This window comes from Rattus norvegicus, chromosome 5, assembly GCF_021556685.1.
Source record: "Rattus norvegicus strain SHRSP/BbbUtx chromosome 5, alternate assembly SHRSP_T2T, whole genome shotgun sequence".
Classification (NCBI taxonomy): domain Eukaryota; kingdom Metazoa; phylum Chordata; class Mammalia; order Rodentia; family Muridae; genus Rattus; species Rattus norvegicus.
Window position 1 is genome coordinate 150,597,929 of NC_141538.1, and position 13,664 is coordinate 150,611,592.

The following is a 13,664-nucleotide window of genomic DNA, read 5'->3' on the forward strand; positions in this document are numbered from 1 at the left end:
TTAATAAAAATTTAAAATCACGTGCATGTGTGTACATGTGGTCTTGTAGATAACTATCGAGTTCAGAGGAAGTTATCAAATACACTGGAGTTGGAATAACAGGACGTTGTGAGCTACCTAATGTGAATGCTATCTCGCTAGCCCAGATGGTTTCCTCTTAAATAGACCCTTTTTATAAATATGAAACTTCCTTTATCACAGAAACACTTCTACCTCTATTTATTTTCCTATTTCATTTGACAACTGTCTTCTGCCCCCTTGAAACAAGATCAGCTCTGGCTTCAAACTCAAGTTCCTTCTCTCAGCCTCTAAAGCCCTGAGGTTACACTGTACAGTAGCATACCCAGTCAGCCATCGTTAACTGGAATACTTAGATTCATCTACATTTAATATTTTCATTGCCAGGTTGGTTTTAGCTCTGTCTCTTGTACTTGTCTTGTTTTCTATATCCTTGATTTACTAATTGTGATAGTTTGTATATGCTCTGCCCAGGGAGTGGGAGTGGCACTATTAGAAGGTGTGGCCCTGTTGAAGTAGGTGTGTCACTATGAGTGTGGGCTTTAAGACCCTCATCCTAGCTGCCTGGAAGCCTGTATTCTGCTAGCAGCCTTCAGATGAAGATGTAGAACTCTCAGCTCCTCCTGCACCATGCCTGCCTGGATACCACCATGTTCCCACCTGATGATAATGGACTGAACCTCTGAACCTGTAAGCCAGCACCAATTAAATGTTGCCTTTACAAGAGTTGCCTTGGTCATGGTGTCTCCTCACAGCAGTAAAACCCTAACTAAGATACTAATCTATGGACCTTGACTGTTCCCTGAACAATGAAGGAATCTTATGACTCTAATCGTCTGGGCTGTCACATACCGCACTTCTCTATACATGCAGCAGTAAGCCGCAGGAACGAGCAATACTGCTGTATTTTCTATGTCATTTATGAACACTTCCTATATTTCTGCAATTCTATGGACATCAAGGTGGTTTTTTATTTCCTTATTTCTGAAGATATTTCAGTTGTATGTTTTCAGGTTTTTTTTAATAGTCTTTTTTTTTTAAGATTTATTTATTTATTTTATGTATATGAACACACTATCACTGACATGCCAGAAGAGGGCATCGGATCTCATTACAGATGGTTGTGAGCCACCATGTGGTTGCTGGAATTTGAACTCAGGACCTCTGGAAGAGCAGTCAGTGCTCTTAACCTCTGAGCCATCTCTCCAGCCCACATTTTCAGTTTTGTTTGTTCATTTAAATGGCTTTTGGAGACAGGATCTCTGTCGCTGAGGTTGGCCTTGAAGCTTTTGCCTCAGCTTTCCAGTTCTAGGGCCTTCTCTGTTCTCTGTTCTTACTTCTGTGGTGTTTGGATTGAGTCTAGGTTCCTGTGCTTGCTGGGCAAGTGGTTTAGCGCTGAGCTATACCCACACCCTTGCTCTGTTTAACTTTAAAGTTGCGGGACAGGGCTGGAGGAATGGCGCAGAGGTTAGGAGCACTTGCCTCCGTCCTAGAGGACCCAGGTTTGATTCCCAGCACCCACGTGGTGGCTCCCACAACTGTATCGCTAGTCCCAGGGGACCTGAGACCATCTCCTGGTCTCTTTGAGTACCAGACAACTTAAGGTACACACATATATATGCAAGCAAAAATCCATATATATATAATAATAAATAAATTAGAAAAAAAGTCATGTGTGACAAAATGTAGACATAATTGAAATCTAACTTCAAAGTCTGTAGTCCCTTTTCTATCATGCATTTATTTTATTTTGCTTTTATATTCTCTCATATTATATCCCAACTGCAGTTTTCCTGCTCCCCATTCCTCCAAGAGCCCCTCCACTTCCTCTTCCCAATACACTTTTTATTTTCATTTTTAATCTAAAATCTTATAATAATAAGTCTTATATTTCTTTATATTAAAAAAGTTAATCACAACTTCTTACATCTGGATTCATTTAGTAACAAAGGCTTATAGCATACAAGTTATAATGGACAGGGCAATATACATTGCAATCTTAGCATTTGAGAGGCAAATCAACCTATATCAAATATGATATCAAAAGTTCAAGGCCATCTAGAGTAGTATATGAAACCATATCTCAAACAAAACAAAAATTAAACAGCAACAATAAATACAAAATAATGCAATTTACAAAAATGGCACATTATAGAACTCTTGTCCTCACAACAACCCACACAACTCATGGTAATCTCAAATGCCATCCAAAAGATGGCTTCGCTGGAAAAGGCACTAGCTGACAAGTCTGACAACCTGAGCTGGACCCCTCAAATCAGACCCCTGTTGTCTTCTGACTTCCACATGCACACTGTGGTGTATGCATGCACACATACATATAAACAAACAAATAAATGTGATTTTTAATTTAAAAGATCTAAATTATAAAGTGATATTCACATTAAATTCTTTTTACAAACTAATTTGTCATCCAGTTATGCCATTAAACTGCCCTGTGATAATTTATTAATTCTTTATTCACATACCTAAAGGTGGTTTATTTTGCTGTTGTGTGTGTGCATGAAGGCCCTAGGTGACATTACCCAGTTGCCATCTACTTTATTTTCTCTATTACTTTTATTTTACTTGATTTGTATGAGTATTTTGCCTGCATGCATATCTGTGCATGATATACACACTTATGTGTGCGTACATTGGTGTGGGTGTATTTTTTAAAGCAAAAACAGGGTTGTCAAGATAAATACTTATATAAATAAAAAGAAAACACTAAAAGATGGCGGTGGTGGTACATGTCTATAATTCAAACTCTTAAAATACTGAAGTAGGGCGTTAGCTGTGTCTTTGAGTTCTAGCCTGGAGTCCATAGAGAGTTTAAGACCAGCCTGGACCTTATTATGGGGATTTTGTCTCAAAACAACAAAACCCGAGCCATAGCCTTTTAACCCTTTGTTTGCATCTTCAGGCATTCGCGGACTATGTGCAAGTTATGACTACCCATAGTGGATAAAGAAAAGAACAGGATTAAACATTGGGGCTGGGGATTTAGCTTAGTGGTAGAGCGCTTACCTAGGACGCGCAAGGCCCTGGGTTCGGTCCCCAGCTCCGAAAAAAAAAAACCAAAAAAAAAAACAAAAAAAAAAAAAAAAAAAAACAATGCACCCTAGATCAAAGACTGTATAATGTCACATTCCTATTCTGGCTGTACTGTACAACAACCTGTCTCCATAGCCTTCTTTCCAGTCTTACTGTGAGAAGAGGCTCACTTGCCCAGGATGGTCCTGAGCTCACTCATCTCAGCTTCCAGAGTAGCTGGTCTTACAGACACGGAGCTCGCGTCTGGCCTTCCACCAGTTGCTACTCACCCACGTTGGATAGCTAAGTACAGTCAGGCGACGTACCCGTGAGTCCCCAGAACACAAATCTTCAACATTCCTTCACTAAATTGTAACTAAATCAGCTTAGATTTATTTGAATCCCACCTCTATCATTTGTACCTTATCAATTAAAATTTTTGATATCTTTGTTTCCATCCATAAGATCCCCGCCCCCAGTTCATTGTGTATTCACTCATGTTATGTGTGTGTGCATGTGCCAGGGCTCGTGTGGAGGCCAGAGGACAACTTGAAGAAGTCTGTCCTCTCCTTCCACCATGCTGGTTCAAACAGGGATCAAGTTTAGGCCACCAGACTTTGGCAACAATCACTTTTACTAGTTGGGCAATATTTTCTGTCCTTTTTTGTGTTTCCTTTTGTTCTAAGACAGGGTCTCACTCCCCATCCCTGACTGGCCTGAAACTTATGTGACACTCCCGTCTCGGCCCTCAGAACCTTGTAAAGGGGCAGCATTAGTTATACTTTGCCACAGTGTTTAATATTTTGTTCTCTAAAAGAGGCTTATTGTTGGATTTAATGAGTAGTTTCAGAAGACTGCAACAGAACTCTAAAGCCAAACATTTCCCTAATGAACAAAGCAGTGTCCATGTGCAGAGACGGTCTACACCTTCTGGAGATCTTGTACAGCCTTGGCCATGGGGATTAGCAGGAACGGGCCAGGTCTCCCTGGGTAAGGTCTCTACACTTCTACCTCAGGAAAAAGGTCTTTTCTGCCACAGCTGTGGCAAGAAGTGATGGAGCCTGGGGCTAGCAGAGTGCCAGAATGCTTACTTAGTCTAAGGCCAGGCACCACAGAGACTGCTTTCCACCTCGGCCACACGGCATGCAGACGCTGAAGATAAGGATGCCGGCTGCAAAGCTCAGCCGATGTCCATCAATGCAGTGTTCACAAGAGGGCTTGAGTTTGGATCCCCAGGACTCATGGAAAAGCCAGCATGGTAGCTTGTATCTATAACCCCAGCACTGAGGGGGTAGGAATGGAGTTAACAGGACCCTGGAGCCCATTAGCAAGCCAATCTTCTCAGGTTCAATAAGAGATCCTGTCTTAATAAAATAAGATGGAGGGGCCAGTGAGATTGCTTATAGTGTAAAAGCATTTGTCACACAGCCATGATAACCAAGAGTTCAATCCCCAGACACCATAGTGGGGCTGGGGGGTTAAGTTATTCTCTGATCTCCAGACATATACTGTAGCATGTATACATCTCTCTCTCTCTCTCTCTCTCTCTCTCTCTCTCACACACACACACACACACACACACACACACACACACACACACAGAGGCACACACACTTTTAAACATGTTCTATTAAAGAGAGGAAGCAGGGGGAACCAGCATGGTAGGTAGCAGCTATCTTTAATCCCAGCATTTGGGAGGCAGAGACAGGCAAATCTCTGTGAGTCTGAGGCCAGGCTAATCTATTTAGGGATTTCCAGGTCTGCCAGCACTACAAAGTGAGACAAGGTGTCTCTATGTCCCTCTAGCTGGCCTCTAACACTATGTAGACCCTATGACCTCCAACTCACAGAGATCTGCCTGCCTCTGCCTCCAGAGTACTGGAATTAAAAGGGTACACCACCAACACCACTCATGAGAACTTTTCTTTTAAAAGAAAAAAAAAAAAAAAAGTCAAACAAAAAACCCAGAACAAGAAATGAAGTGGGACGGGCCCATGTTGAAAAAGCTCAGCAGATAAAGATTCTAGTCACCAAACCTGAAGACCTGAGTTTGACCTCTGGGTCCCACAGGGTAGGGATACAGACCAGACTCAGCTGGTTGTTCCCCCACTTCCACAAAAGCACTGTGGTATACACATGCTCACACATAATCCGCTCCCACACATACATACTAACGAAAAAATAAAAACGTAAAACAGGGGGTTGGGGATTTAGCTCAGTGGTAGAGCGCTTGCCTAGGAAGTGCAAGGCCCTGGGTTCGGTCCCCAGCTCGGGGGTGGGGGGGTGGGGGGGGGAGGAGGACGACAAAAAAACGTAAAACGGGCAAGTCAACACCAACAAACAAATAGTCAGGAGTGACGTAGAAGGTGATCAAAACCCACCTCAGGCCTCAACATGCATACCTTCATGAATACGTGCATACACAGAACACAACACACGCAAACATCACATACACACCAAACACTACACATATCACACTACAAAACACACATACACAATACAACACATACCATATATCATACAGAAAACACGAAGTTTTTTTTTAAGAAAAAAAAAAAGACTGAACAAAGACCTAAGTGTATGACAGTTCTAGAATACTGCACGGCTTATTCTGGCCTGTTTATCCTTCTAAGGATCTAGTGCAACCCTCTAAACAGCTGCCCACTAAAACACTTCATAAGAAATTAGTATCTGAGGGCGGGCGGGCGGGCTGGCTCAGTGGTTAGGAGCACCAGCTGCCCTTCCAGAGGACTCCCACAACCCCGCCCACCTACTTGCACCTCCAGATTCAGAAGACACAGTGCCCTCCTCCAGCCTCAGTGGACAACAAGCACACACACGTACAGACATACAGGACAAAACTCCCATAAAGTAAATTTAAAAATAATTTTTTGCGTGTTTGTTTTGTGAAACAGAGTACTTTATGTAGCCCTGGCTGTCCTGGAACTCAGAGAGATCTGCCTGCCTCTGTCTCCCAAGTGCTCAGATTAAAGTCATATGCCACCACAACCTAGCTAATAAAAATTATTAATTAAAATATTTTATTTACAATTATTATTGTGTGTATTTTTTGCTATAATTGTGATCAAATCCAGTCCAAGGTCTAATGCATGCTGCAAAGTACTTTAAGCTACATCTCCAGTCTCCCACAATGTCTGTTATATTTATTGGTGGCAAATGTGACTTCTTCCTGTCCCTGAGACCATGTTTCAGGCAGCCCAGGCAAACTTGGCACCAAGACTGACCTTGACCTTCTGACCCCCTGCCTCCACCTGAACGCCTTCATGACTTGTGTGCACCACACCCAAGTTTATGTGGTGCTGGGGACTGAAGCCCTCTCACTGAGGTACCAGGTTCCCTTAGTTCTTTCTTAAAAGCAAAAGAATAGTCATCAGCACAGAGATCAGACGATGGTCTTCATAAAGGGGCCCCATCACTAAACAGTAGCAGCTCAACGACTCAATGCTTTCCCAAACTCTCTGTCCACAGTGAGGATAAACGCCTGCCAGTACTGAGCTCGCACAGAATCTGTCAGAGAAGAGCTATGGAGCAGCAGGCATGAGAAGAACTGACCCTGCACAAGTAGGTAATTTGTCACATACAGGAGAAGGCTGGCTCTAGGAGCAAAACAGCGACAGACATGTCATTGGAAAGGAGAGAAGGGAGAGGCTGAGGAGAGCTCTACTTTGGCTTATGATTTTAAAAATTATTTAATAAAATGTTTGTGTGTGGGAGACAGGATGTCCTAAAACCTAGGCTGGTCTGAAACTTGCTATCCAGCCCCGGCTGACTCCTGAGCCCCTGATCCTCCTGCCTCTGCCTCCCAGTTCTGGGGTTACTGATGTGTACCCCACCCGCCTCTCTGTTTTAACTTACTCTCTCAAGCTGGAAAGTAGTCCTGAGGGTTTCTGGTATTTTTCTGTAAACCCTTTTCTATAAGGCACCTCACTTTTTAAAAAGGACTGATCTGAGAAAGACTTAGCGCAGTGTTCAGAGGAAAGCAAGTGACTGGAGCGCGCTCTGGCCTGGAGTCCCGAGTCTGTGACTGTGTGACACTTTGTCATCCGTGTGCTCAGTCTCAGGAATACCTGGAAACACCTTCCCTGGGAAATCAGAAACTAAAGTGCAACAAGTCCAGCACATTCGACCCTCCCTGCTCAGTTACCACAGCTTTTCACCTCACCTCACTGGGCTTTCTTGAGGCAGCATCTCACTATGTAGCCTGTCTACCCTGGAACTCACTCTGGAGACCAGGCTGGCCTAGAAGCAGAGACCACCTGCATCTGCCTCCGTGGTACAAGGATCAAAGGAGTGAGCTACCATGGCCAGCTCAGACCTTTTCTCTCTTAGTAGAAGGGAGAGAAAGAGGCTTCCTGACGCCTCCTAAATCAAAGTCACTTTACACAGTGTGCCCTAAATAGCACTGCCCGGAAATAACCTCAACACTATTCTTTCCAATCTTCTTTTTTAAATCATTTGCACAATTAATCAGCAGCAGCAGCTCCAACACCTACGAAGACAGGAGAATGTGCTCACCAAGATGATGGGCGACCCCCTCCATTCACGCTTCAGCTCCGAGCCACACTCACAGTTCCTGCTGCGTCTGAGCTTGCGCCGCCCCCCAAGACAGTAACACTTCACAGGTTCATACAGCAAAGCGTCTTAGAAGGAACAACACTTGTACACGGAGAAAGTCTTAGAAAGTGTGTAACAAGTCTAAAACATCTAATTCAACCTTAAAAACGATCCCATTTTTAGAAGCTGACGATTTTATTTCTCGATCACACACTTAACAATCACCCGAACTTGCAGAGTACCAGTAAGACACCTCTGCCTCTAAGGAACAGCTCATGTAACTTTTATTTTCTTTAAAGGCAAGAATAAACCATTAGGTAGCATCCTAGCAATATAATCTTAAAACAAGACTCCAGAGAGCAGGTAAAGCACAACCGCGAAAGGGAAATGAATTTAACCAGGTAGAAACAACTCTAAAGTTCTCATTCATTTCTCACAGACTTTTACAAATATGCTAAGCCTTGTACTCCACTTCCTAAGAGACGCCAACTTCACCTGCGAGCCCGCCTCGCTCAAGATGTCTATTTTCCTGCCTTCCATTACTCACCAACTGCATCTGGATTTACCGGTCTGGAGACATCAGCTTGCCCCATGATTATAATTGTCTTAGATGTGTCCCACGACAACAAACTCTTTCTGGCAAAAGCAAACGTCTCTTAAAAAGATAAATCCATGTAAGGGACCAGCAATCCTGTATCACTGCCAAATGCCAGGAAACAGCGTGAGATCTGGAGTTTCTGTTTTGCCGGCCACCAGGTACGTGTGGCTCTCACAAACGTCTTCAACAGCAGCTCTCTTCACACAGGAATGCCTGTCATTCCAGAGAGCACAGTGTGTAGAGCACCAGTGCGGAAGGGGAGGAGACAGCCAACCCCATTCTGGCTGCCAGCGGCACAGCCCAAAAGCCCATCCCTCCCCTTCCTGAACTGAGTTTGGCTGGAAGCCTCCAGGCTCAAAGCCACAGAAGAAAGGCTCAAAGCCTGCCCCAGTGTATAGCAAAGACCCTATACATTTAGTCACAACAAAACACCCAACACCATCAGCAGGGTTTAGAGTAACAGTCAAATAGTCCATTTCAAAGGCACATTTTAGATATAGCCTTACTTGCAAAGCCTCCAATTATTCTACAATCTTGCGTTGTATATGGACTGAATATTTATTACCTCCCAATGTGTGTATGTGTGTGTGGTGTGTGTGTGTTGTGTGTGTATGTGTATGTGTGTGGTGTGTGTGTGGTATGTGGTATGTTTGTGTGTGTGTGGGGGGGGGTGTGTGGTATATGTGGGGTGTGTGTGTGTATGTGTGTGTGGTGTATGTGTTGTGTTGTGTGTGTATGTGTATGTGTGTGGTGTGTGTGGTATGTGGTATGTTTGTGTGTGTGGTGTGTGTGTGTGTGTGTGTGGTGTGTGGTATATGTGGGGTGTGTGTGTGTATGTGTGTATGTGGTGTGTTTGTGTGTATGTGTGTGTGGTGTATGTGTGTGTGTGTTGTGTGTGTATGTGTGTGGTGTGTGTGTGGTGTGTGTGTGTGTGTGTGGTATGTGTGGTGTGTGTGTGGTATATGTGGGGTGTGTGTGTGTATGTGTGTATGTGTGTGTGTGTTGTGTGTATGTGTGTGTGGTGTATGTGTGTGTGTATGTGTGTGGTATATGTGTGTGTGTGGTGTGTGTATGTGTATGTGTGTTCTGTATGTGTGTGTGTGTGTGGTGTGTGTGGTATATGTGGGGGGGTGTGTATGTGTGTATGTGGTGTGTATGTGTGTGTGGTATATGTGGGGTGTGTGTGTTGTGTGTGTGTTGTGTGTATGTGTGTGTGTGTTGTGTGTGTATGTGTATGTGTGTGGTGTGTGTGTGTGGTGTGTGTGTATGTGTGTGTATGTATGTGTGTGTGTTGGGGCTAGAGAACATTTGTTTCCCTTACAAAGAATATGGGTTCCATTCCTAGCACTCACATGGCACCGCACACCATGCTTAAGTCCCGTTCCAGGTGATCCAACAATCTGAGCTCTGGGGGCACCAGATATACAGAACACATACATACATACCTGCGGGCAAACCACATAAAATAAAATAAACCTAATATATAGTATATAGTATATGTAATTATATATATCCTAAATTCTTTGGAATCTCTGAAGTAAAAATGTATGATTATTTACCCCCTCCTGCTTTGGGACAGTTTCATGTAGTCTAGGCTGGCCTCAAGCTGAACTGTGTAGCCTTGAACTGATGATCCTCCTGCCTCTGCCTCCCAAGTGCTGGAATTTAGACTGGCATTACAGGCTTGTTCTACTACACTTAGTTATGCGATGCTGGGGATGGCCTGGGGCTTTGTTCATCTTAGGCACTAGTCCAGCAGCTGGGCTGCATTCCCAGCCCTGATTTACAAGATTTTCATTCCATCTTTTTATTTGTGTATGTGTGTGAGAGAACACATACCTGTGGAGGTCAGAAAAGCATTGTTCTTTACACCACGTGGATCCTGGAGATGGAACTCAGGTTTTGAGGCCTGGTGGCCAGTGCCTTTACCTGCTGAGTCATCTTAGTGGTCTCCTAGCCCCTAGCTATTTGTACATGTGTATGGTGTGAGCATGTGCATGTGTGCATGTACACAGAGGCTCGTGTGGAAGCAGAGGTTGGTTGGTGTTGGTCTGTCTTCCCCAAAGCTCCAGTGGTTTCTGTGCTCTATGCTGGGTTACACAACTGGCAGCGAGTCACCTCCCCAGTCCTCATTACCAGTTTTGAGAGAGAAACAAACAGCAGAAAGTCACAATGGTGACGAGAAAAGGACTAAAGTGCTAAGGCATAGACAGAGGAAGAGCCGTGGAAGCACGCACTCGCTCAGGTGATCTGTATGACACGATCTGGCTGCCAGGCTTTGGGGGCTCGCCCACTCACAGCTTCTGGCAGCGACCATGCCACACTGGCAGAAGGCCTCCCTAGTCATCTGTGCCAACTCCTCAGCATGTTTTTCATTTTTGTAAATTGTTCCTTTAGCCTGGAATTTCTTTCTCAAATCCAGGAGGAGAGGATCCACCATCCTTAAGAACCGCCTGAATCCTGCTTCCTCGGTTGACGGCTTTCCTTAACTGTGCAAACAGAACTCCAATAGACTCACCTATCATGTGCCTAGTACTGTGTTGGCACCAAAACAAGGCTTTCCGCTTGGTGCTTTCACTAACAGGAGTCATCCCAGAATACAACCAGCACGTAGGGGTTAGGGGAGCAGTGTCTAGAGGAAGCCAGAGAAGGCATAATGGGTAAGGAAAAGAAACAAGTATCAAGTCTGAAAGACAAAAAACATTATCTTCCACCACTGTGGCACAAACCAGCACTTGGGAGGCAGAGACAGAAGATTCAAGTCCCATAACCTGAGCTACATAATAAAATATCTCAAAAATCTCAAACCAATCAAACAAAAAGAATGGACTAAGCCAGTGGTTCTCAACCTTTCTAATGCCAGGGCCATTTAATACATTCGGTACCTCATGTTGGGATAACCACAACTCCCCAACCATGAAATCATTTTCATTGCTACTTGACATCTGTTATCATAGGTGACTCCTATAAAAGGGTCCTTTGATTCCCCATAGGGGTCTGACCCACAGGATAAGAACCACTGGACTAGGTGTTGGTGGACACAGCACCCTGAACTGCAATAATCTTTACAATTCCCTAGTAATCTAGAAGCTCTTTATGGGCAGGGACCATGATGCATTACCCTTAAACTAACTACCAAGGCTTGCCGTAAGCAGCCCAGCGCACAGTGTACATGCAGCAAGTCTTCAGCAACCGGAGTCGCCTGCCCCTCAAGCATGCCCCATGCATCTAGGCAAGCACTGAACTCTGGCCCCACCAAGAAACAGAATTAAGGGGTTGGGGATTTAGCTCAGCGGTAGAGCACTTGCCTAGCGAGCGCAAGGCACTGGGTTCGGTCCCCAGCTCCGAAAAAAAGAACCAAAAAAAAAAAAAAAAAAAAAAAAGAAACAGAATTAATCTGAAGCTCTGCTTATGAAACATGGGAGCGAAAGGCGCCTGTGACCCCAGCGTTCTGAGTGCTGGGGCAGAAGGCAACGACAAGGGAAAGCAGCCAGGGTTATAAAACAAGACCATGCTCCAAAGATCATCAGGGCAAGACCATGAGCCATGGAGGCAAGAAATCTACGCCAACCACGAAGTATTCTATCATTCCAAATGATCACGAGAACTGCTAAGAAGCTCACTTTAAGGGGGAGGTGGTGGCATAGCCACACTAAATTTTGAAAATTTATTCCTAGCTGGGGGTGTTGGTGCAGTCCTTGAGTCTCAGCACCCAGGAGGCAGAAGCAGACAAATCTTAGCAAATTTGAGGTCAAGCCTGGCCTATAAAGTGAGTTTTAGGATAGCCAGAGCTACACAGTGAGACCCTGTATAAAACAAAACAAAACAAAAAAAAAATATTTGGGGTATGGAAATTTTATATATATATGGTAAAAATCCATGTTCCATTTTCTGCACAGGAGGATTATAAACAGTATACGAAAAAACAGAAATGCCAAGTTCTTTATGTGACGGAAGTGAAGAATCAGGGATCACTTTGTCTCAGATTAAATCAGATTAAAAAGCATGAGGGCATCCCTGAGAATGGAAACAGTTATTCATAGATTATAGGATTAAATCAGGAGACATACCTACAGTTCACTGGCCAGCCAACCTAGTGGATATGGGACCTTCAAGTTCAGAATGAGACTATGTCTCAAGAAATAAGACAGAAAGCAATGAGCTGGGATATGGTGGTGTGCACCTTTAATCCCAGCACTGAGCATGAGAGGCAGGCAGGTCTCTCAGTTCAAGGCTAACTTGGTCTACAGGAGTTCTAGGACAGCCAGAGCTACACGCAGAAAAACCCTGACTCAAGGCAACAACAAAAGATGGAGGGCAACAAATGACTAGACCTGATGTCCCCCTCTGGTACCTGTGTGCACACACCACACACATACACACCACATACGAGATGAGTGTGGCAAAGGAAGAGATACGTCGAGGACCCTGGCTGCCATAGGCACGTGCCCCCCGTGAGTGTGCATCTGAACCCACACTATACTTGCACATGGGTGCTCACACACACAAGAAACCATGGATTTATATATACACCATATGCACAGACAAAAAATCATGTGAGCATAAGTGATGAAAACTATTGTTAAAGTCCTTTCCTGTTGAACCAAAGATTTAAGCAATTCAGTATGCTGCCAGGGGGAGAAGAGGCTCCAGGAAGGTTGGTCAGGTGTACCACTCAATACTTTTTATAATGAATCAAAAGTCAATTCTTGCCAAAGAAGGCAAAAAAAATAATCATGTGAATTGTGTTATTAGTAAACCTCATTGATCACCAATTTTTTCTACTCTATTGTTTTTTCATGAGCAGAATGTAGTTGGTTTTTATAATTACAATAAAAGAGATTAGTCATTTAATGAAAAAACACAACCTTATAAAATCCCATGGAAGAGCCAACTGAACTCTATTAAGGAGCCCGGAGATGTCAATGATGTCTAGAAACTGGGCAGACAGAATGGAGGACCCACTGCAGGGTTTTGCAATGTGCGGAATGTTTCCTAACTGGAGCAGTCACTGCCTGTGACTCAAAGGGATGACGATTAACAACCATGGCTGCTCCCGCCTTCCTTCTCTCTCTCATAACGATTCACAATTCAGCTGGCTCACACGCTGTCTGCAAGTAAAGGAGACAGGAAATCTGTGTAGAACCGGCCCTCGGTCACGTTCGTATCTGTGAGCACAGTAACTGTTTGAGAATAGCCACGGCACCTGAGAAAGCTAGTCAGGAACTTCTAGCAAGGATTCAGGTTCAGGGGCATTCCTTTCCGGCTCATATGCAGAAGAACCCATCCTTTATTCTCTCCTAAATAAAGCGTCTGAGTAATGAACACCTGGTACCGCTGTGAGTCAACAGTAATTCCTACAGAATAGCTCAGGCTGACTGGGTGAATGTGTCTATCACACTCGCTCCCGCTGGTGATTCAAGTGCGCTTTGCTGATTTC

At 44.2% G+C, this 13,664-nt stretch overlaps 1 protein-coding gene across 18 annotated transcripts in view; it reads right to left on the reverse strand.

Annotated features, from left to right (window-relative positions):
- Phactr4 (phosphatase and actin regulator 4) overlaps window positions 1-13,664 on the reverse strand; it is a 70,998-nt gene that overhangs the window by 38,231 nt on the left and 19,103 nt on the right. For 5 of the 18 annotated variants that reach the window (XM_087551062.1, XM_087551055.1, XM_087551057.1 and 2 more), the window contains one exon: window positions 10,743-10,856. In XM_087551062.1, coding sequence (XP_087407188.1) covers window positions 10,743-10,856 — 114 coding nt within the window. 18 annotated transcript variants of the gene reach the window in all.